This window comes from Cyprinus carpio, chromosome A13 (assembly GCF_018340385.1).
Source record: "Cyprinus carpio isolate SPL01 chromosome A13, ASM1834038v1, whole genome shotgun sequence".
NCBI lineage: Eukaryota > Metazoa > Chordata > Actinopteri > Cypriniformes > Cyprinidae > Cyprinus > Cyprinus carpio.
This window is the reverse complement of record NC_056584.1, coordinates 1,368,180-1,392,759: the sequence shown is the minus strand read 5'-3', so window position 1 is coordinate 1,392,759 and position 24,580 is coordinate 1,368,180. Positions and strand designations below refer to the sequence as shown.

Here is a 24,580-nt window from a genome sequence, read left to right as displayed (position 1 = left end):
AAATCTTTGGTCATGCAGACAACCTGCATGGTGAATTTATTAGTAATGGTTATCAGTTCCTGACTTGTGCCACTGTCATGAGTGAGGAATGAATGGAATTATTTAACGGGGCTTTGTCCAGCACCGGTCTGGGGTAAATGTGCAGATAACTTATTTAGTCTAAATGAAGGAACAATGTAGCCTTCTTTAACTCATAAGAGTTGTGTTCCCTTGTTTGGGTAACAGCGATGATTAAAAAAGGCTGCACAGATGAGCTGGAAGATCATCAAAAGGGAGATTCTCCAACAAACCATTTGTGAGTAAGATATGCATGTTGATCATGTACGTAACTTGGTGGAAACTCCCTTGTAACAGCTCTGTCCTCTGTAGACTGTTGCCTTTACGGTCTTGATTATGTGAAACTATTTCAGTGGTCTCTCTGATACAATGTTTTGGCTCTTCCACTGAAGCCTGAGGAACTTGGCCCCCCATTTATTTTCCCCTCATGTTGGCAAACTAATTAAACATGCCTTACAGCAGTTGTTGATTTTGGTATTGAAAAGCACTGCATTACAATAGCACATTTATAGCTGTGCAATGGAAAACAAGCAGAAAGGTTTTACTAAGACAATGACTGCCAGTTAGAAAACATAAAGAGATACCTGATCCAAGAAAATCCATACACAATAAATCAAGAGTAACTACAGATGTAAAGTGAAATTAGAACCTTTCCTGGGAAACTGACTAAATCAAGCATACATATTTGGCACCCTTCCCGCTTAGGATACAGAGAGGTTAACACCTCATCTGGAGGACTGGGAGGAATCAGCTGTTCAACAAGGGTTTCCTGCCTCCCACAACCAGTTGGACAAAACCCATCGATGTGAAATAAGTCTTAAACAAGTATCACTACAAACACAATAAATTACTCACACTAAAATTCCACTGAGATTGAAATGTTATGATTTGGAAGATACATGCTGAGGATACATTTGGCTAAATTTAAGGGGGTAATTCCTTTTCATAGTGGAGAATGTTTAAACACGTCGCATTCCAGCTACATTACCGTTCCAAAGCCTCCTTCATCTTGACCTGGGACTGGAACCGTAAACTGTCTGGAGGTCCCTAATAACTTCCAAGGTCAATGAGAAGGTCATGGTGCAGAGAAAAGCCATATGGCTAGAGGTACAGGCTGGCAGACACACGTCTTTCCAGTTTTTGTGAAGGACCTGTAGTCATTAATTCCATGAGAGTATTGGTGCATTATTATTTTTTTGGTTTAAAGTTGCTTTGGCTTTGCCACATGAACATGAGCTTGGTCATTGTCCACAACAACAATTTTGCTGGCAGAAAAATTTCCAGTTCCAAGGAATAGTGTGTGTGGGGGCGTGGGTTTGAGCGCTTAGCATGCAGACATGCTCATGAAAATAATGGAGCGTTTCGTATACCTCCCCTTGTGCTGGGCTTTGCAAAGCACTGGAGTGAGGGCTAGTTCCACCATAGCTGTCTTATGATATACCTCTTGGTCAAAGATTGGAAAACATCAGTCATATACCTAGCCAAGGTTGCAGGATGTATAAAAGTTTCACTCGTGTTCAGTCATGCTCAGATGTCTCAGCTGGTGGGGATGGTAAATTACATTGGGAATCTTTGTTTGACCACAGCAATCAGTAGGCCAAGCCCCCACCCACCCCCACCCCTTCCAAAGGGAGCATTTCTGGTCTTCATTTATTATGGTGTTTTTTATAATGTCTGCAGTTCTTTCTCTTTCTGGAAACAGCACACAGTTTCCAACAGGAGCCAGAATTAGATGAAGAACTATTTCAAAACGTGACATGATTCTACTTGGTGAGATTGATAAAAAAAAATATCACACAACAGAATTTTTTTGTGTTCAGTATAAGGAAAGCTTAATTAAGATCACTTGTGGCATAATGTTGATAACCACAAAAATGTATTTAAAATTAATCAAAAGTATAGCCACAACATGCATAACAAGATTTTAGTGAAATAAATAAATAAAATAAAAATCAGTTACTATCCCTGTTCTGTGTAAACTTGTATGCATTTTTAAAACTTTGCCATGTTGCCATGACAACACATCATCTAAAATCGTGAAACTGATCATAAAAATGATGAGAATCTTACACCTCAAGTAAGTAAGTTTTTGATAGAACAATGAATGAAAGTGCTTTAATAATGCTTTTTAAGCTTCACATTTCTGCTTTTAAATGCTGCAAAATCCATTGTGACGTGCATCACTGTAAGCTGAAGTTTTGCTTTAAAGAAAGGTAAGCACAGGTTGTTTTGTTTTCCTTGTGGTAACCAACATTATGCCACAAATGCTGCTTATTCAGCTTAGCTTGTATAGGATCCTAAATTCTTCTTTAAAAGTTAATTGTACAATTATGCCATTATTTGAATTTAGATTGGAGAAGTATTGCATTATATGCCTGTTTCTCATTCCAGTTATTCAAAAAAAGGTGCACACAACCTTCATTTCCATTCTCTGGTTTTCATATCCAAGCCTAGAAATGCACAACCATCTTCATTAGCATGGACCAAATTAACCGCATTGTATCCTGTGCACAACAAATGCAATAAAACTGCAGCTCAACTGTTTTGGTTGAGATTTTTATATTGATTACAAAAAGCATGCCATTCATTTAACAAAACTATCAAAACTAAACATCTGCAAATCCAATGGCATTCATGTGAAGACATCTAAGAAATGCATGTCTTATCTTCATTTCTCTGCAGGTGCTAAACTGCAGCTTGGTACTTCAGGAATATGGGTTGCAAAATGAGATCCATGCATTTTGTGTTTTGGTGTCTTTACTTCATGCTCCTTCACTTGTTTTGCACAGCACAAGATGAGGACATGAGATTAAGTAAGCGTGCTTCTCTCATCTTCATTAGTGTATGTTGCATGAAGACTATTGACTTGGATAACATCACCTAATTATGCAGTGTTCATTGTGGCTGTCTTAATACAGAGCAAATGTAACAATTTCTGCAACTCCTTTAGACCAATTTGTTCATCCAATAAGGAACACAGGGCAGACTGTCAATAATTTGATAGAACTTTGGAGTCAAGTGTCTAAACTGTGCCTTGCAGTGTGACAAGGTCAAATGGTCAACTTATGCAGTACACAATCTCATCTTCGTTCCTCAATTTCAGGTTGTAGGACTGCGCCAAGTGATTTAGTATTTATACTCGATGGATCCTGGAGTGTGGATGACATAAACTTTGAGATTGTCAAACGGTGGCTGGTAAATATCACCATGAGCTTTGACATCGGTCAGAAGTTCACCCAGGTTGGGGTGGTGCAATATAGCGACGACCCCTTCTTGCATATACCCCTAGGAAAACATTTCTCAAGCAGTGACCTCATCAAGGCCATGGAGTCCATAGAATACATGGGTGGGAACACAAACACAGGGAAGGCTATCAAGTTTGCCAACGACAAACTCTTCGCCTTGTCTGAGCGAGGTCCGAATGGCATTGCAAAAATTGCTGTTGTTCTGACGGACGGGAAGTCACAAGATGAAGTGCTGGCAGCTGCAGAAGCTGCGAGGAAAAAGGGGATAATTCTCTTTGCAATTGGCGTTGGTTCTGAGACTGAGGAGGCAGAGCTCAGGGCCATTGCCAACAAACCATCCTCAACCTATGTTTTTTATGTGGAAGACTATAAAGCTATTGTAAAGATCCGCAAAGTTATTAGGCAGAAGCTGTGTGAAGGTAAGTCTCCATGTACTGTTCCTCAATGTCTCTAAGCTTTCATATTACATTTTCAAATTAATTTGTGTAACATTTTTTTCACAAGTCACAATGAAATTATACTGTTTTATGGTCTTGAGCTTCCACAGAGCAGCAAAACTTTGTAGCTTTACCATGTCATTTACCAATAGAGACAGGTTTATGGCTTCTCCTTAAGTTGCATGTATAATTTGGAGCTTCTCCCCTAAATGCACGGATCACAGTTTGAATTATATTCTACAACATCCAGGTGTTCTGAGTTCACCAACGTAAATTGTCAATTGTACAACTGTAAATGGCTGTAAATTGTCCAAAAGTGTGAAATCAGGATCATGCATTGCTGAGCATGTTTCAAAGATTGTGACATCAATTTCCAGCAAGCTTACAAACAAGCCAGTTTGATTGTTTGAAAGTTCTGCAAAAGGCCAGTAATTCTGAGATGTTTATACACTGCTAATCCAATTTTGGCAAATGCAAATGTCAGCTTTATATAGTTCCCTCCAACCAAAATTATTTAATTACTGTAAGATATGTGTTGGATTTGCAGTTAAAGGGATAGTTCATCCAAAAATGATAATTTGATGTTTATCTGCTTACACCCAGGGCATCCAAGATGTAGGTAACTTTGTTTCTTCAGTAGAACACAAACAAAAATTCTTAACTCAAACCGTTGCAGTCTGTCAGTCATATAATGTAAGTGGATGGGAATAACGGATTTGAGAGTCAAAAAAACAAACACAAACAAAACCAAATTAAACCCTGCGGCTTGTGACGATACACTGATGTGTAAAGACAAAAAACGATTGGTCTGTGCAAGAAACTGAACAGTATTCACATCATTTTTAACCTCTGATTTTCACCTCAATGTCCGAACTGTCCTGAGTGCATCCTGAGCACGTTCTCAACAGCCGACGCCTGACATGTCTTCTTCTTGCTTTATGGTGGATCACACACTTATAAGTGCATTACCGCCACCTATCTCTCAAATGGACCATTGACACTCTATCTACAATCTCAATTAGGAGTATTAATGGTCCACTGGAGAGATAGGTGGCGGTAATGCACTTATAAGTCTGCGATCCGCCATAAAGCAAGAAGAAGAATTTGTTTGTGTATGTTTTCTGACTTTCAAAGCCTTGATTCCCATCCACTTACATTATATGACTGACAGACTGCAACGGTTTGAGTTAAAAATCTTTGTTAGTGTTCTACGGAAGAAACAAAGTCACCTACATCTTGGATGCCCTGCTGGTAAGCAGATAAACATAAAATTTAAATTTTGGGGTGAACTATCCCTTTAAGGGAAAAGCAGTAGTAAAAGTGATCAAATGCCAGACCTGATCATCAATGAGTCTTAAAGAGGGAAGTATATTTCTGAAGGCGCTTTTCTGTTCTAGCAATGGATTACTCAGCAACAACTCTACACAGACTTGTTAAAAAGTGAAAATGAAAACTGGAGAGCAATATAGCCATTAGGTTGGAAAAACTGCCCTCCATAAAAGTTTGTTAAGACTCCTGAAGCTCAGGATATAATTTTTTTCTTGACACTGGAAAAGTTAATGATTAAGGCACTTTATGATAGAAGAGGTCATTACTTATCTGATATTTACAATGGTGACATTCTTTAGTTGGGCTGCAAATGTCCAGTGTTCCACGCCAAGGTCTTCCTACAATTTTTTTAGACTAGCCTCCTAGCCAAAATAAAATAAACCACTACATTTCATTAATATTTAACCATTTCCAGCCATTTTTTTTCTCACCGTACATTGCACATATAGCTGTGATATTAATATTAAAGCTCATTAAATGCAGAGAAATCCTCGGTTAGCCTAATTTAGAGTCATGCATTTTTTTTGTTGCTGTGTGGCAATTTATTTTGTTTTCTCCATTTAATGTATCATAGAGACTGTATGTTCAGCAAAGATTCCAATCAATTCTCGAGACGAGAAAGGATTTGACATTCTCCTCCATCTCAACTTGCCTAAAAAAACTAAAAAGACACAAGGATCTTTTGATGGCAGCAAAGCCTACCAGGTGACATCCCGAGTTGATCTGAGTGAGAGCACTAGGTAAAATCACTTTTGGTATTAAGTATCTCTGATCTAGAAAGTATACTCTGTTCGAAGTGAAACATTAAGTGTCTTCATCTTAATGTCCATAGGATGTTATTTCCAGGCGGACTTCCACCATCCTATGTTTTTGTGGCCACGCTGAAGTACAAAGGCTCCGTGGTAATGGAGGAGTGGGATCTATGGCGGATACAGTCTAAGGATGAAAAGCCTCAAATGGCTGTTACTCTGAATGGATTGGACAGAACAGTGATGTTCACCACCACCACAAGCAGCACACCAAGCGGAACTCAAACCGTGGTCTTCACTAAAGCACCTGCTAAGGTAAATACACAGCTTGTCAGAAGAACAGTGAAACAATTCATGAACACTCAGTCTTAAAAAGTCAGTTCCGCTAAAAAATATCCATGCTGAAAATATCAGCATGGTTTGGCACCCGCATACTGAATTTTGTGCTCAGGATGTTTTGGATCCTCAATCGATGTGCTGCTGTCTTAATGGTTCTGCTTCACTAGCTTCACCAAAAAGACCATGCCGCGTGAAGTTTTGGTCCACCAGCTATATCAGCAGCAATCCAGCCTGGAAATTCATGAGTGTCTAAGCAGGGATACAACAATGTCAGATGAATTTCATACAGAACATCCTTTAGCAGTGGACTCCAAGCCCATGGCAGCCAAGTATATTGGAGTATATACAAAGTATAGGCTTACCAGGTTTTGTATGGATTAAAATGTTGGTGGAATACTCGATGGAACTTTATACATCATAAACATGATCTATTCTGTTTAACATACAGTGGGTACAGAAAGTATTCAGACCCCCTTAAATTTTTCACTCTTTGTTATATTGCAGCCATTTGCTAAAATCATTTAAATTCATTTTTTCCCTCATTAATGTACACACATCATCCCATATTGACAGAAAAACACAGAATTGTTGACATTTTTGCACATTTATTAAAAAAAGAAAAACTGAAATATCACATGGTCCTAAGTATTCAGACCCTTTGCTCAGTATTTAGTAGAAGCACCCTTTTGATCTAATACAGCCATGAGTCTTTTTGGGAAAGATGCAACAAGTTTCTCACACCTGGATTTGGGGATCCTCTGCCATTCCTCCTTGCAGATCCTCTCCAGTTCTGTCAAGTTGGATGGTAAACGTTGGTGGACAGCCATTTTCAGGTCTCTCCAGAGATGCTCAATTGGGTTTAAGTCAGGGCTCTGGTTGGGCCATTCAAGAACAGTCACGGAGTTGTTGTGAAGCCACTCCATTATTTTAGCTGTGTGCTTAAGGTCATTGTCTTGTTGGAAGGTGAACCTTCGGCCCAGTCTGAGGTCCTGAGCACTCTGGAGAAGGTTTTCGTTCAGGGTATCCCTGTACTTGGCCGCATTCATCTTTCCCTCGATTGCAACCACTCACCCTGTCCCTGCAGCTGAAAAACACCCCCGAAGCATGATGCTGCCACCACCATGCTTCACTGTTGGGACTGTATTGGACAGGTGATGAGCAGTGCCTGGTTTTATCCACACATTCCGCTTAGAATTAAGGCCAAAAAGTTCTATCTTGGTCTCATCAGACCAGAGAATCGTATTTTTCTGTTTTTTAGCAAGCTCCATGCGGGCTTTCATGTGTCTTGCACTGAGGAGAGGCTTCCGTCGGGCCACTCTGCCATAAAGCCCCGACTGGTGGAGGGCTGCAGTGATGGTTGACTTTCTACAACTTTCTCCCGACTGCATCTCTGGAGCTCAGCCACAGTGATCTTTGGGTTCTTCTTTACTTCTTCTCCCCCGATAGCTCAGTTTGGCCGGATGGCGAGCTCTAGGAAGGGTTCTGGTCATCCCAAACGTCTTCCATTTAAGGATTATGGAGGCCACTGTGCTCTTAGGAACCCTTAAGTACAGCAGAATTTTTTTTGTAACCTTGGCCAGATCTGTGCCTTGCCACAATTCTGTCTCTGAGCTCTTCAGGCAGTTCCTTTGACCTCATGATTCTCATTTGCTCTGACATGCACTGTGAGCTGTAAGGTCTTATATAGACAGGTGTGTGGCTTTCCTAATCAAGTCCAATCAGTATAATCAAACACAGCTGGACTCAAATGTAGAACCATCTCAAGGATGATCAAAAGAAATGGACAGCACCTGAGTTAAATATCTGAGTGTCACAGCAAAGGGTCTGAATACTTAGGAACATGTAATATTTCAGTTTTTCTTTTTTAATAAATCTGCAAAAATGTCAACAATTCTGTGTTTTTCTGTCAATATGGGGTGATGTGTTTACAATAATGAGGAAAAAAAATGAACTTAAATGATTTTAGCAAATGGCTGCAATATAACAAAGAGTGAAAAATTTAAGGGGGTCTGAATACTTTCCGTACCCTCTGATACACTTTATAGAAAGATCCTTTAGCAATTAAATAATGAGAACTCTTAAGATGAGTGACAGAGCGCTAGTAGGTTTTATTATTTAACAAAAAAATAAAATAAATAAAGTTTAGTGCTACTGAATGAGTTAAACATTCTTATCTTCCTCATGCAGTCACATTTATGGTATATTACCTTAATGTAGTAATGTAAAAATGGCAAATGATATAAATCTCCATTATCTGCATTCTGCTTTATGTATTTTACAGAAACTATTTGATGAAAAATGGCATCAGCTGCGTCTTCTAGTGACAGAGGAAGACATCACTCTGTATGTTGATGATTTAGAAATTGAAACCTTGGCACTGGAGCCTCCTGATGGTATTTTTATTAATGGAAAAACACAGGTTGGGAAGTATGTCAGCAAAGAAACAACTGTACCTGTAAGTACACCAATTACTTGTTTGATTCCATTCTATAGACCAGTTATTTCTTGCCACAAGCACCAATAAAATATATATATATATTTTTTACTGAACATCTCACCTAAATCTCATTGAATAAAGTTATTGGTGCTATGGAGATGTGATGTTGAGATGATGTGTGCCCTCTCAGGCATACTGAAGAGTGATGACATTTTGATATTTCTTTGGATTTTAATAGTTGAAATTAGCATTCTCAACATCATTTGTCAGGGAAGGCCAACATCAACCCTCTACACTTTGAGTACATCACTCTCAGATGGGACTACATTTCATGCTAGGCAACTAAATAATGTTTATTGTCAGCCTATTGTTAGATTTCCCTCACCAGTGATTGAGTTAGTGTTTAGTACAGCTATATTTTCACTCGCCTACATGTGAACACTAAGCATTAGAGAGTTTCACACACCATACTTTTACAGCGCAGTGAGTGCACCATTCCTAGTGATCTCAGTGGATGTGCAATGTATTTGATGCACCGTAAAATTTACTGTGTTGGTGCACAATTCACCAGTGCTCTGTGTTTCTCACACACGCACAAAGAGAGAAAGTGAAAGAGTCATTATAACCACATAGAACTGACACACTACATGTCAAGTTCATTCAGAAATACTCAGCCTTTAAAGGTGCTTTCATACTTGGTTTGATTGCTTGGTCTGAACCCAAGTTCGATTGATCCCCCTCCGCGTCTTCGCTGGGTTGTGTTCACAGAAGTTTTTTGGTTCTGAACCACAGTATGTTTGCATCATCAGAGTGGCAGCTGTTTACCCCTGTTGCTAGGTAATGACTATGCAGAAGACAGAGAAATGAATGGATGCTGGCTCACTTCATTTTTGTACTTGATTTTAAAAATTTAGTTTAGCTTCCAAAGTACCAACACAGAACCCCTTGTTCACATGAACCGTACCCCAGAACACCCATTTCAGACGGACTCAGTTATGTTTCATGGGTGCACGCTCACATCATCCAAATGAACCGAACTCTGTTCATTTGGATGATGTGAAATCCCCCTAAGACTAAGCAGAAGCCATTGCCAGATGGTTCCTTCAGTAGATTGTGGGAATAATGCGATAGAAGCAGTCTTGATGGCTAGCGCTAACATACTACAATCTACACTCAAAAATGCTGGATCAAAAACAACCAAATCTGGGTCATTTTGGCAAGCCAGCACTGAGTAGTTTTGACACAGCTGAGTTGGGTTAAATGTGACCCAACATGCTGGGCTGTTTGATTTAACTCTAAAATTGCTTGATAGTGTTCATTTTGTCAGTCATTTTTAATTAAGTATTAGTCTTAGTCTTCATATTAGTCTTAGTCCTGGTGTCAAATTTACTTTTTAATTATCATATTTAGTCAACCTTGTCCTGTTTTTGTTTAGTCAAGTTTTAGTCGACTATTGTATGAGCAATATATCCTAAAATAATACAATTAAAAAAATAATAAAAAATAAAAAAATAATAATAATTATTATTAATAATATAATATAAAAAATATTAGTTTGGCTCAAAATTATACACAAAATTATTGTTGTCATTTGATAAATGTATTTTTACATTTCTGGTTTTGCACTAAGAATTCTTGATATCTGGCAAGCGCACATGAAAACTTGTGTAGCAAAGCGTGTACAGCAGTCCGCTGTATTTTTAAAATACATTTTAGTCTCATCTTTCTTTGTCAACAATATTTCATGTTGATGTAGTCACAGTTATCGTTTATTGACCTTATTGTCATCTCATCATTCTCTCATCTTAGCCATGGGAAAAAAGCTTGTCAATGAACATTTTTCGTCATACTTTTCATTAACAAAATTATCACTAATGCCTGAATCAAAAAACCTACACAAATGCATAAAGGGGGTCAAAAGGACCCGTATTGGAATTAATGGTTATTCAATATTACACTTTCCAAAAGTGATTTTGTTGAACAGTCTAAGCTGTACAACTATTGAGTTACCATTCGTTTCTGCATTTTTTGCCTCATACACAAGTACATGTAACTGCAGTTTTAGTTTGCCTATATGTTTATCAATTTCTGGGTTTTCCTGCTTGATACTTTTTCATATTTTGATTATTACTTTTTTCTGTGTTGTTACTGTAGTCATTCTCTGTGTTATTTTAATTTCCAACCCATTTTGGGTTAATTTGAACCCAGCTGTATAGTAATTTTAGACAATAATTGAGTTAACCCTAGAATGCATAAACGGTATCATAAAACAATAGGCAACAACAACAACAAAAAAAACAACAACAACAACAACAAAAACTGTTACCTTCTACTTTTTCCAACATTCTGAAGTTCACATCCAATGGACACTTTAAGGATTGCAAATGGCAGGAAAACGTCTCAGGTTACAAATGTAACCTTGGTTCCCTGAGAACAGGGAACGAGACAATACGTCATCGACGCTATGGGGAACGCCTCAGGTGTGACAGGTGTCTGAAATCAAATATCAACTCACAGCAATCATGCTGACCGGCGACAGCCGTGAATCATCAGCTTGAGTGATGAGCGTGCGACCTGGATATATAAAAAGGGCGCCTTGAAACCATGACAATATCCTTTCGTCTGAAGGGACTGTTTGGCAGGCAGACCCCGAGGCATGGCTGGGAGACGTATTGTCTCATTCCCTGTTCTCAGGGAACCAAGGTTACATTTGTAACCTGAGACGTTCCCTTTCGAAGGGAACTTCGACAATACGTCAACGACGCTATGGGGAACGAAATACCCACGCCGCCATGCTAAAGGCAGTGCATGCCCAATGGCAGTGACAACTGTCAGAACCAGCAATTCAATGAACGCTAGAACCACTCACCCTCAGGTCTCACTGGGCTGTCAGTGACAGCACTCCCTACGGTCATAGCCCAAGCTATATGATACCACAGAAAACCTCCATAAACATAGTTTAGTGAAAGGTCTACCTGGGCCTGCTCAAGGGCCTAGGGCCACAACTTCAACTTCTTAGAAGGGGTCCCTTCTAGGGAATGTGGCTAGGGAACCCGAGGGAACCCCAGCCAGTCACTATTCAGGGGAACGTGCCACCTGAAATGCCACCAGGCAGGCCTGACCTGGTGTCACTACATAGGACACTACAGACTGGCCACTTCCTGTCTATCCAAAGACAGAGCATCTGGACACTTGCCTTTAGGAAGGCATCCAACCCGAGGAACTGCAGAGCAGGCAATGAACCACCCGGCCCGGATCTCAGAGACGGGATATCCTGGAGAGTATGACTCAGCATAGTGCTTTACAACCCTTGCCAGCGAGGGGAGTTTCTCTACTCGATCCACGGATCTACCCAGTGTTTGTGTTTCAAAACACTGAGGAGGCCTGTGAGGGCCTAAGGACTGATCTAACTGGGAGGCCTCATGAGAGGCCTACGACCGACTGACCAGGCTCAGGAGACCACATACTCATATTGACCCTCAGTGCGGGGAGCATAAGATCTACCTGGTAGGCAACCAGGCTGTAGCAGGATAAAGAGGGTCCAGGAGGGAACCCGTAGCAGAGAATAAAAACTTGAGCCAAGCCAGGGCACAAGCTCACCTTCGGTAGCTGCCTGAAAAGAACTGCTAAACTGAAAGTAAGCGGCCACTAGCTTACCAAACCCAGCACTACTGTGAAACTACTCTCAGGGAGACCTGAAGAGGCCTACTACCTGACAACCACAAAACATGGGAGCTCGCTTACAGAGAGGCCTGGTGAAGCCTACTACCTGACAACCACAATATGTGGGAGTTCACCTACAGAGAGGCCTAGAGAGGCCTACTACTTGCTTACAGGGAGACCTGAAGAGGCCTACTACCTGACAACCACAGTATGTGGGAGCTCAACTCCAGGGAGGCCTGGTGAGGCCTACTACCTGACAACCACAAAACATGGGAGCTCGCTTACAGAGAGGCCTGGTGAAGCCTACTTCCTGACAACCACAATATGTGGGAGTTCACCTATAGAGAGGCCTAGAGAGGCCTACTACCTGTTACCAGATAACCACCTTAAGTGGAAACTGACAGTAATTTGGAACTCAACTCCAGGGAGGCCTCGTGAGGCCTACTACCTGACAACCACAAAAACATGGGAGCTCACCTTCAGAGAGGCCTGGTGAAGCCTACTACCTAACAACCACAATATGTGGGAGTTCACCTACAGAGAGGCCTAGAGAGGCCTACTACTTGCTTACAGGGAGGCCTGGAGGGGCCTACTACCTGAAAAACCATGCTGTTTAGTGGAAACGCACAGTATGTGGGAGCTAAACCTCCAGGGAGGCCTGGTGAGGCCTACTAGCTGACAACCACAGTATGTGGGAGCTCAACTTCAGGGAGGCCTAGTGAGGCCTACTACCTGATAAACACAGTGCATGGGAGTTCACTTACAGAGAGGCCTAGAGAGGCCTACTACCTGTTACCAGAAAACCACCCTAAGTGGAAAGCTTATTTTCAGGGAGGCCTGGAGAGGCCTACTACCTGAAAACCATAGCTGATAGTGAGCCAGACTGGCAGTCCAGTTGACTGTCTTTGGGGCTTTGCCTTCAGGGAGGCCTTATGAGGCCTACTACCTGATAGTACAAAAAAGCGGGAATTCAACTTCAGGAAGGCCTGTGGGGCCTGCCACCTAGTAACCACAGTATGTGGGATTTAACCCTCAGGGAGGCCTAGTAAAGCCTACTACCTGACCACCACAAAATGTGGGAGCCCACCTTCAGGGAGGCCTGAAGAGACCTACTACCTGAAACAGTCTAATCAGCTGGATGTGACTGCTGCTGGGGACTCGCTTAACAAGGAGGCCTGGTCGAGCCTACTAGCTGATAGCGAGTCTATTCTGCTACTTTAACGTACACTGCTGGAACCATACTATAAAAAACTTTTCCTATAGTTTTGTCCTAGTGTATGTTCCACAATGTTGTGAACCACCTCCGAGGAGGCCTGTTAAGGCCTACTACTCGGCAGTGAGCCTTCTGCCCGAACTACCAGGGCCAACCACCGAAGGTGAGCTGGCCTAGGAGCCCTATTTGGGGGCTATCCGGTCAAGGAAGCCTGCTGGGGCCTACTACCTAACCGTGCAGCCTTCGCGGCAGAAAACTGTTACTACAGCATCCTGGTCCCTAATCACATTGCCAAAGGCAGTGTACTCAGCAAAAAAGCAATACCCTTATAGCAGGGGAGTACAACATACGCCATTCTGCCTAGTGGAGGCCCCATTAGGGGCCTATCTACTAAATGCATAGGCGTCAGCCCATGGCAATGCTCTGGCTTCAAGGGAGCGGAGTTCAAAAACCAGAATGAAATGTAGTTTAGAACTCCCTGCTCAACCGGAGCCATCGTGGTGTGAGGTAGATAAATACAGAGCTGAGAATGGACTACTCAAAACTACCCTGAGTTAGCGGGGGAGTAACAACCATATGCCCTTGCAATGTTAGACAGGGAGCGGGCCTGCAAGTGGCTCCAAAGGGTGACAGGGATTTGTCCTGCGCCCAGCCCAGGGGAGCGGGGGGGCTAAATTGCAAGCCAACCCACTTCAACCCATCGGTCGAGTGATTAGCACAACGGGCTGAGTGGAGCCAGCTCTAGAGGCCCAAACATCTCCGTTCGGCAGGGTCTGACGAACTGTCACTTCGCAGAGCGAAAGATGGTCTAACCTTGCCCGATTGATCTTACCTCATCTACCACCCTGCATTACTCTATCACCCCTGAATGCAGAGAAAAGGGCGGGCCTTGGCCAACAAATCCCATTTAAGGGAGGAGGCTGAAATCTAGGGGAGGAAGCCTAACACATAATGAATGTGGCAGCTATACTTAGCAACACGCCTCCAACATCCCCAGCATAGCCTAGGCCAGCTACAGAGGCGGCCCGGGTGAGGGCCGACCTACAAGCATAGATCTACCTGAGGGCTCGGAGGAGCCACAGCCTACTTGATTGAGAGGCTGTGAAACACTCAACCTACTGAAACCTTACAGAGCTCAGGGAGCGAACACTCAGGATACCAATGTCACAAACCGATAGGCAGGACATCTATCTGAAGATCTATCTGAAGCGCCAGCGTCAGTCTAAACCTAAAGAAAAAAAGCTCTCCTTTTTTTTTTTTTTTAGGAAGACCAACTACTCTACCCCTGGGTGGCTAATAGCCCTGAGGCTAAAACAGAAATGAGCGATGGCCCACCACGCATATAAAATGTTATGACAGGAAGGCCATCACATACTCAGCACGGAAGCCAAATCTTCTTTGAACTTCTCCCTAATTCGTTCTAGCCACCAACTGGGGGAGGCTTCAGGGCCCTAAAGTCCAATACTTTAATTGCTCCTCTAAGAATGACCCCCTAGGTCTATACAGGGAACAAGGTCTGTAGAGAAATACAAATCAGTGTTAGTTATAGACACAGAATTTTAAAACCAAAAAGTTCACCTGCGGCGTGCGGAGTGAAGACTCGCCAGAGAGTTCTCAATGAATCTGGGGTCCACCACTTTTACATGCCTAAAAGAGGCGCTCACATCAACCAGTTGCTACGGCGGGCCATCATAACATAGTTCTCATCATAAGGCCCATCCCCAGGGCTGGTGTAACGTAAACGCCTGGGGAGTCACAAAGAGGGAGAGGGCTGGTAGAAAAGGCCCTCCAGGGAGATCAACTTCCGCTGAGCGTTGCTGCGCTTGTGCTGAATGACCTCCCTTAAGTCCCTCTTCTTGCGGGAGGCTCGCCCCCTCTGCGTCCTACTCCTCCATGGAGGGGGCGCACGAGAGGCGACACTAGACCTCTGGTCCTGTCTACGGTCCTCAGACCAAGACAGACCAGGTCCTCCCGCCTGCCTGGGTTGGGGCCCGGATCTCAGCGGTATACAGGCTTGGAGCACTGCCATGGTATGAAGAGCAGCACCAGCCTGACCTGCTGCCGTGTACGCTCTGCCATTCAAGCGAGCCGTGGTTTTAAGGGGCTTGGATGGCAGAGTCGGAGCTTTTAGTGTCGACACCCGCCCCGCGCCAGATATGAGATATTTCGCAAACGTCTCGTCAATGGGCGGCATCGACACATAACCATACTCCCTGATCCCCTCAACATCAGCGAAATTACCCCGCTGATGTCGATGAATACAGGCAGAGTACGGTTTCTTCCATGCCCTCTCGATCTCCGAATGGAGATCAGGAAGGAATGGAAGGCTCTGCTGAGCTGGTGGTCTATGTTCAGGGAGAAACCGATCGTCCAAATGACCGCAAACGATCTCTCCCTGAGCGCGCCGCCATGGCAACTGAAGTTTGTCAGTGGCACGCTCCATAACTCCCACCAACTCTACGTACACGGGGCAGGATGCCTGACGAGGTTTAGGATCTAAATCATCCTCCTCAGCCATCTCTTGCCCAGCCCGAAGAGCACTCGCTGCAGTATCAGTAGGAGAATCGTCTCCATCATCCACCTGCAGCTCACTCTCGTCAGTTGATGACGCGTCCGAGAGGTTAACGCCCCTCTCGAGACTGTCAGCGAGCTCCATCTGGGAGCCCCATGAAGCGCGTCGCCGCTCTGCCTCGGCACGAGCGGGACCCAATCCGCGAGGACCAGATGCTGAACTCCCTTCCCTCGAGAAGAGAGCTCGACGAGAGCGGAGCGTTCTCATAGGAAAACGCTCACAACTTGCACAGGACGCTCCCTCAAGAGCATCCCGTGCGTGCTCTTCACCCAAACAGTACACACACATCTTGTGTGTCACCCGGCGACAAATATCTTGGGCACGGGTAAGCACATTTCACAAAATTTTTAGGACTTGCCTTAGATGTGCATTTTCGCTGTAAGCAGATGTTTAAATCAGACAAAACAGTCCCTGAAGACGAAAAGGATATTGTCATGGTTTCAAGGCGCCCTTTTTTATATATCCAGGTCGCACGCTCATCACTCAAGCTGATGATTCACGGCTGTCGCCGGTAAGCATGATTGCTGTGAGTTGATATTTGATTTCAGACACCTGTCACACCTGAGGCGTTCCCCATAGCGTCGATGACGTATTGTCGAAGTTCCCTTCGAAAGGGAACAATGTAACACACTTTGTAGCTCAAATGACAGTGCCAACATGGATGTAGTGCATTCAGATTGCATTGATACTACACACATGTAATGCTGCTTGATGTTCATAGCATACACATGCATACATTTTTAAGTCATGGTGTTTTTCATTAAATGTAGAACCTACAGTATGCAATTTCAAATGCAGTAGATGAGTAAGGTCACAAAGGACATAGGAAAGGAGAGCTGAAGGCCCAAACAAAGGGAGGTGCAAACGCTTCCCAAAAGTTAAGCTTAGAAAGGTGCAAATCACATGCAAATTGTTCTGTATCTGTCTGCAAAGATGATGCAAAGATCAATTTTACTTGATTTGTGAGAAGATTCAGACTGGAAAGTTATTTAGAAAAAGTACAACTGTGTTTTAAAAATAATACATTTATATTTTAAAAATTGTACAATAAAAAATAAAATAAAAAATTATAAAAAACCTTTTTGTAATGCATATATAACAGGGACGTAAACAAATAAAGATGTTTGATATATTAAAACATTTCTATGTCTACTTGGGAGGCCCAATCACCTCTGAGTTTAAGAGAAAAGGCCAATGAAAATTGGAGAGTGGATTTTGCATGCTCAGCCTAATAAGATATGTAAGGTATATATAAGATATAGGGTATATAAGGTATATTAGGAAGCATGCATCCACTCATTCAGGTTTATGCTAAGGAACCAAGACCATGTCCCAGCAGTCAGCAAGTGGTTCAGTGTTGTGGCAAAGGTACATAACGTCTCCATTCCCTCAATCAGGGATTGAGGGTTACATACGTAGCGAGATGTTCCCTATCTGTTGGTCACTACGAGTTATGTTGTGACGACATTAGGGTTCTAATAGAAAACTCCACAACCACTGAACACCGTTACAATCTGTGGCACAGCAAATGCTGGCAAGCCATGTGTGTGATGTAAATATAGAGGCAGAAGTTGTAACCTTTCCAATGCCCCAGAGCAAATTCACTGAACTTGGTGCAGAGAGGGGCCAATGGTGAGTATATCGCTGCTGGAGAAGGCCTCCTCTCTACCAGCAAGCTGGTGTGTGGTGGCTGTTCTGGCGCACTATGGCTTCCATCGCATCATCCGGCTCGATTCTGCACACTGGTGGTGGATGAGGAGATCCCGCCTCACAATGTAAAGCACTTTGAGTGCTCAGAAAAGTGCTATATAAATATAATGAATGAATTATTATTACTATGTTGCTGTTCCATCCACAGAAATTCTTTAATAGAAAGAATTTCAACTTCTTTCTAGAAAAAGACTTGGTGCAGATATTTTCTGCTTTTTTTCAGTAAGTAGAGATTAAAATGTTGGGGAAGTGTGCCCTCTGTAGGTCCAAGGGACAAGGCCGCTACGGAGACCACATCCTACCCATAGGGAGGTGACATGTGGAGATACTAATATGGACTGACCCCAGGGGGCAGTACTACATATGGAATAGGTCTCTGAGTTAGGTCCTACCTAAGTAGGGATGGAGTTACTACCAACCGAGACGGACAGAGTGGAATCTGTCCAGGGCAAGACACGAATGGGACACATACCCAATTACAGAGCCCAAGAGGAAACTCAACGGTTTACCCACAGGGAATCACACTAATGGGACACCTAGCCCAGTACAGAGCCTGAGTGAAACTCCAGGAATGCTAACACAGTCTGACTGCCGGGGTGCTGGAGGATGCGCAACCAGGGTTTGTTGTCCCAGGGACTCTACTGGGAGAGAGAAAGGTGCTCACATCCCTTGTAAGGGGCTATGGTGAAGCGTGACACAAAGCCAGTTCTTCTCACTACTTACCTATTAACCACGGGAAGTGACTGGCTCTGTGCTTAGGTTGTAGAGCCTTGCAAAGGTGTTAGCTGTCACCCAGCCCGCAGCTCTGCAGATGTCTGTTAGAGAAGCGCCATGCGCCAAAGCCCAAGAGTAGGCTACGTTCCAGATGGAGTGAGCCTTCACCCCCAGGGGGCATGGCTCGCCTTGGGATTGGTACATTAGGGCGATGGCATCCACTATCCTATCCAGTGGGCCAACCACTGCTTGTAGACAGCCTTCCCCTTCTGCTGGCCTCTGTAGCAGACAAAAAGCTGCTATGTGCTTCTGAAGCTCCGGGTACAGTCCACGTATATGTGTAGTGCTCATATGGGACACAGCAACGCCAAGGTTGGATCTTCCTCCTCCGGTGGCAGCGCTTGCAGGCTCACCACTTAGTCCCGGAAGGGAGTAGTGAGAACCTTGGGAATGTATCCAGGCCAAGGTCTCAGGACAATGTGAGAGTAGGCCAGCCCAAACATTAGGCACTCTCTGAAGTCCCACCAGAACAATAGAGAGATCCTAGGAGGGCACAAGGGGTGGTCTAGGAGGGTTCAACTGCGTCAACTCACTTAAGGCTACTGTGTCTATTCCAGGAACCACATGTAGTGGTTCCAGAGATCTAGACCCGACTGCCCCTGAGAAAGAAGGTCCTTCCTGGGGGGGATCCAACAGGGAAGGGCTGTTACGAGGAGCATAAGTTCCGAAAAACAGGTCTGCGTGGGCCAGTTAGGTGCAACCACTAAGATCTGTTCCTTGTCCTCCCTGACCTTGCACAATATTGGTGTGAGAAGTTTCACTGGGTGAAATGCATACTTGCGTAGGCCCTGGGGCCAGCTGTGTTCCAGTGCATCCATGCCGAGGGGGGCCTCAGTCAGGGAATGGTGCAACTGAAGCAAACAGATCCACCTGAGCTTCCCTGAATCAACTTCAAATCAGCTGGACCACCTGGGGAGGGAGTCACCATTTTCCAGCATGAGTGAGTTGCAGTGAGAGTGCATTTGCTGCACAATTGAGCTCCCCCAGAATGTGGATGGTGCACAGTGACTTGAGCTGCTTCTAACTCCAGAGGAGGAGATGGCGGGCGAGTTGCGACATGCAACATGATCGTAGACCTCCCTGATGGTTGATCTACAATACAGCTACAATGTTGTCCGTTTGGACCAACCAATGCTTGCCCTGCAGTCGTGGCCAGAACCGCCACAGAGCTAGAAGCACTGTCAGCAACTCCAGACAGTTGTTGTGCAGAAACAGTCGAGGACCCGTCCAGGACCCAAAGGCTGCCTTCACATTGCATTTAGCCCCCCAGCCTGTCCTGGAGGCATCATTTATGGCAACAACATGCCGGGACACTTGTTCTAAGGGCACTGTGGCCAGTAGAAAGGCAAGGTCCGGGGCTGAATGTATGGTAGCACAATGGCATGGAGATGCAATGTGTGCCAGAGGAGTCTCTGAAATTGCTTCAGTGGTACCACTGTCCTGCCTCTGCAGGAACTCAGGCAGTTCAGCACTGATTGGGAGCATTCACTGGGGAGACACGCTGTTATGTCAAACGACTCCAACTCCTTTGAGTAAGTGGTGCGATGCTCACTTGCAACCCATGAGCCATGTAACCCAGAGGAAGAGGAAACTGTTCTTTTAATGAGAATGTGGGTACCACTGGCTGTTGAGGCAGTGGAGGAACAGAATGAAAAAGAAACAAAAAATTATACATCCAGCCCACCTGGGCAAATAGTGGCATTGGTCCTGCCATCTCCTGGAAAAGTGCAGCTCCACTCATCTCCAGGTTGCCCATGTCAGGGCCACTTCCACGTCTTCTTGGAAGACTTAGCAGCCTGGGACATGGGGGACGCCAGCCTTCCTGGAGCTTGACGTGCCAGCTTCGTTGTAGTCTCATTGCAGGATGGAGCTGCTATAGAGGATGCAGGAGAGTGCCCATTGGTGACGAGCAGGCTGTTGGCCAGTCCTAGACGGAATGGTGGCAGAAGGAAGATCATGTTGGGCCAAGATGTGCTTAATAGCCTCAGTCTGCTTCTATACTGCCAAGAACTGCTAGACACCTCTGGGAAGAAAGGAAGCAGGGCAGAACACAGTTGTGAGCTGTGCTCCACACAGAGAAACCAATCGTCCAGCCGTGAAAGCTCAGGGCTAGGCAGCGTATTTCCCTCCAGTCCAATGCTGACAGCTGCCCAGGCAATCATGCCTGTCAACTCTGGGTCTGATTTGGCAGAAGCCATAGCACCCAAGGGGGGCAGCCCTGCCGAATCTTCATCTTCAGAGGATGATAGCCTATACCCCAATGCTTCTATCGACATCTGATCCTCTTGGAGAGCTCTGAATGAAACTCTGGGACCGCCATGAGAAGGGTAGTGACAGAGGGCTCTCGTTATGATTGCAGTGTTGCCATGGTCATGCACTTTTGCAGTGGGGGCAAGAACCATCCACAAACACATCTTCAGCATGCTGAATGCCCAGACACGGAAGACAGAGATTGTGGCTCATCCTCATCAGAGGACAGGAAATGACTACAACCAAGAGGACACAGACGGAATGACATCTTTAAAAAGACAGATCCTCTGTGATTTGCTCGTTTAGAGAAAACTTGTGTTTTAGTGCTGAAGCACCCGGGGGAATTACGCTATTGAGAGGGGAACGCCACTGTGACTAGTGAATGGCTTTGTGTAGTGTAAACATACACTCCACTCTGCTCCGAATCAAAAATCTGACTGAGTGGATGCATGCTGCCATCTTATATACCTGTATGAACAGGGGAGTGGCTGAGCATTCAAAATCCACTCTCCAAGTTTCATTGTCCTTTTCTCTTAAACTCAGAGGTGATTGAGGCTCCCAAGTAAGACCCCTAATGTCATCATGACATAACTCGTAGTGACCAACAGATAGGGAACCCAGCTTCCTTACTCAACAGTCTCAACCTTCTTAACTTTATGATTTCAGCTAATTAGTTTGAGTTGACACAGACATTTTTAGTAGTAGCAGAATTCATAGTATTTTATTGTCAGTGTGTCGATTATCACTCCTAGACTAAAAAAAAAAAAAAAGTTTGATTGACTGATGTTTGTAAAAAGTGTAGTTATGCTTTTAAATCATCACAACTAAAAAAAAAAAAAAAAAAAAAAAAAAAAAGTTTGATTGACTGATGTTTGTAAAAAGTGTAGTTATGCTTTTAAATCATCACATATGAGTGTATCTTTTTGAAAAGTTTTCATTTTGTGAAGATAAGCATAATCCAAATCGTTCTTCATATATGAACATATATCATTCTACATTCACACAGGCTGGTGAGTAAAAATAGTGATTCTATATTTACAAGGTGTGTCAACAGGGCTGAAGAATAATATAATTTTGTGTATTTATCGTGTGTAATTTAAATGTTAAATTAATTCACTACTCTTTCTTTGGATTACAAACATCACTCATCCAAACATCAATTCTTATCCCTTATAAATAATAATAATAACAACAATAATAAAAAACAACAACATGATATTGCTTTTAATACTTATGGTGTATGAAGTTAACAAAATGATGACAAAGCATATTCTACAATTTAAAAAAAAAAAGTGAAAGTGAAAGTGATGTGACAACATACAGCCAAGTATGGTGACCCATACTCCGAATTCGTGCTCTGCTTTTAACCCATCCAAAGTGCACACACACAGCAGTGAACACACACACACCGTGAACACACACCCGGAGCAGTGGGCAGCCATTTATGCTGCGGCACCCGGGGAGCAGTTGGGGGTTCGGTGCCTTGCTCAAGGGGACCTCAGTCATGGTTTATGAAGGAATATTGGAATGTTTGTGTGTTTGTGATCTTTTTCCAAAGAATAAACATAATATTGAACATTTCCAACATGTGCAACACAGCAGTGTTCCTGTGGAAAAGCAGACAGCATGTCATGTTGACACCAAATGTGTTTTATATGCAACAGGGAGCACCTTTTCCCCAGCCCCAGACCTTAATTTTTCTAAATTTACCTGTATTTCTCTCTCTTTCTCTCTATCCCTAAACAGTTTGAAATACAAAAACTCAGAATCTACTGTGACCCTGAGCAGAATAACAGAGAAACTGCCTGTGAAATACCTGGAGTTGTGAGTACCAGAATCTTGGATGTTTCTGTTTTGGCCTATTCAAATATGTTCCACCTATTAATGTCATATTGTATTAAGAGTGACTTGATATTTAAAATATGAGAAGTAAAACAGTAAACACAGAGGACTTTGTTAATTTATTTATTTTTTGTAATTCCTATAATTCCAGTCCAACATGTTTTGAAATTATGTTAATGTCCTAATCTTATCTAATCTGACAAAATAAAATAATCTTTCATTATGGAGCATGATATTTGCTCAGAACCATTTATTAGAAAGTCACATATTTGTGCAACACTGGCTTTGTCATTGCTCTCAGTTCACTAACTCAATTTGCTTGATCTGACACAATTTTACCAATCTCTTTGAGACTCACAAATTTAGAGATGTAGGGCATTTGTAAACACTGTGGCAAACGCTTTATTTCACATCATTTTATTTTTCTGCTTGCACGTTGCAGTAAAGCCTTGCCCCTCTAAGCTAAGCTATGGTTTTTGCCCAGGCCCTTTATGTATTTTTGCTCCTTTTTTTTTTTAGGATGGAGAGGTATGTACTTTTGAAGATGGCTTTGCTTGCTTTCAAAAGTAACTGCTAATCTCATTTTGAATCGCAGAGGTAAGATTTGCCTCATGTTTCTCTGGAGTGTCTAAGTATTGTCATAGCTGGAAAAATCTTACAATGGACTGTCAGCAGCTTTGAGAATGTATGGCTGAATGATGCTGGTGTGACAAAAGCATTCGGTGAAACTGCTTGAATAAATCTACTATAGCAGCACCATGCTACTCTACTGTACTTTAAAGCATATCATAGTACTATCAAGGTACCATGTCCAAAAAAATCATGGTAATATCATGATACTTTTTGGTGTATCATATGGTGGCTGCAAGTTGGCATGGAACTTGAGATTGTCTTTTCTTCCCTATTGTAAAATATATTTCAGAGTCAACCGGCTTCATGAAAGAGAGAAAAAAATATATAGGGCATGACTTGATCTTGATCTTGTCCAGCAGGAATTGATTGGTTCACTGTTGTTTGCCAAATGCTGTGATCTCACGTGACATTGCTGGAGGGGAGGGATAATTGCCCCGAACTCATGCCAGTGCAAAAGTCATCAGAGTCAGAGAAGAGATGTTATTGTGAGGGGAAGAAGACGTTATTTTGATTCAAGATTATGTGGTTAATAAAATAACAATTATTTAAAAAAGTAATTAATACATAATGATGTGCATGAATAAAACATTTCTAATAAAGTGCAATATTCCATTAAAATAAAAATAGTTTATTTTGATTTCATGCTGACTTTAAAGCGCCTAATGTCAATGTCAGGTTCAACAGTTGTGTCATGCTGTATTTCAACCGCAGTTATTTGCCTATTTTAGAAATACTGGGCCATACTGTTGAATGATTGAATAACTTATCAAAAACGGCTGCTCTGAGCACAAAGAGGAAATTATGTCTGATGCTTTATGTTTTATGAAATGCACTGTAGTAAAACAAGTTTTGTTGGTTTTTCTTCAGTGTGCTAATGGACCAGGTGACATTGATCTAACCCCAGAGCCATGTATCTGTCCACCTGGGCCACCTGGTGCCCCAGGAATGAAGGTACAATAGTCTATCCCTCAATTCATTTGGTCATTTTATACAACAGAACAGCTTTTGTAATCTCTTCATTTCATAAAATGTCATTGCATTGTACATAAAAGTCTCCAAAAGTCAAGTCTGAAGTTTACAAGGTCAAGCCAATGCTTGAAAACACATGCTGCTTTTCAGCAGGTGATCACAGTAAAATGTCCCTGGACAGAATTCTAAATAGTGTACAGAAAGGTTTCATTGACTGCATGTGGAGATTAAAAGAGTTACAGACAGATTGAGTACATTACTGTACTGTACTTTATTTATTTTCATTTATTCAGTATTATTATTATTATTATTATTATTATTATACTTTTCATTTACAGATACATAATTCTCTCATAAAAGA

At 42.9% G+C, this 24,580-nt stretch overlaps 1 protein-coding gene across 1 annotated transcript in view; it reads left to right on the top strand.

Moving 5' to 3' along the window:
• LOC109075450 (collagen alpha-1(XXI) chain-like) overlaps positions 1 to 24,580 on the top strand; it is a 103,701-nt gene that overhangs the window by 465 nt on the left and 78,656 nt on the right. Inside the window, exons 2-9 of the mRNA XM_042768288.1 lie at positions 2,740 to 2,870; positions 3,161 to 3,721; positions 5,643 to 5,808; positions 5,901 to 6,132; positions 8,438 to 8,611; positions 22,522 to 22,599; positions 23,137 to 23,145; positions 24,118 to 24,201. Of these exons, the coding sequence (XP_042624222.1) occupies positions 2,771 to 2,870; positions 3,161 to 3,721; positions 5,643 to 5,808; positions 5,901 to 6,132; positions 8,438 to 8,611; positions 22,522 to 22,599; positions 23,137 to 23,145; positions 24,118 to 24,201 (1,404 nt within the window). The 5' untranslated portion in view covers positions 2,740 to 2,770. The remainder of the gene's footprint in view (positions 1 to 2,739; positions 2,871 to 3,160; positions 3,722 to 5,642; positions 5,809 to 5,900; positions 6,133 to 8,437; positions 8,612 to 22,521; positions 22,600 to 23,136; positions 23,146 to 24,117; positions 24,202 to 24,580) is intronic.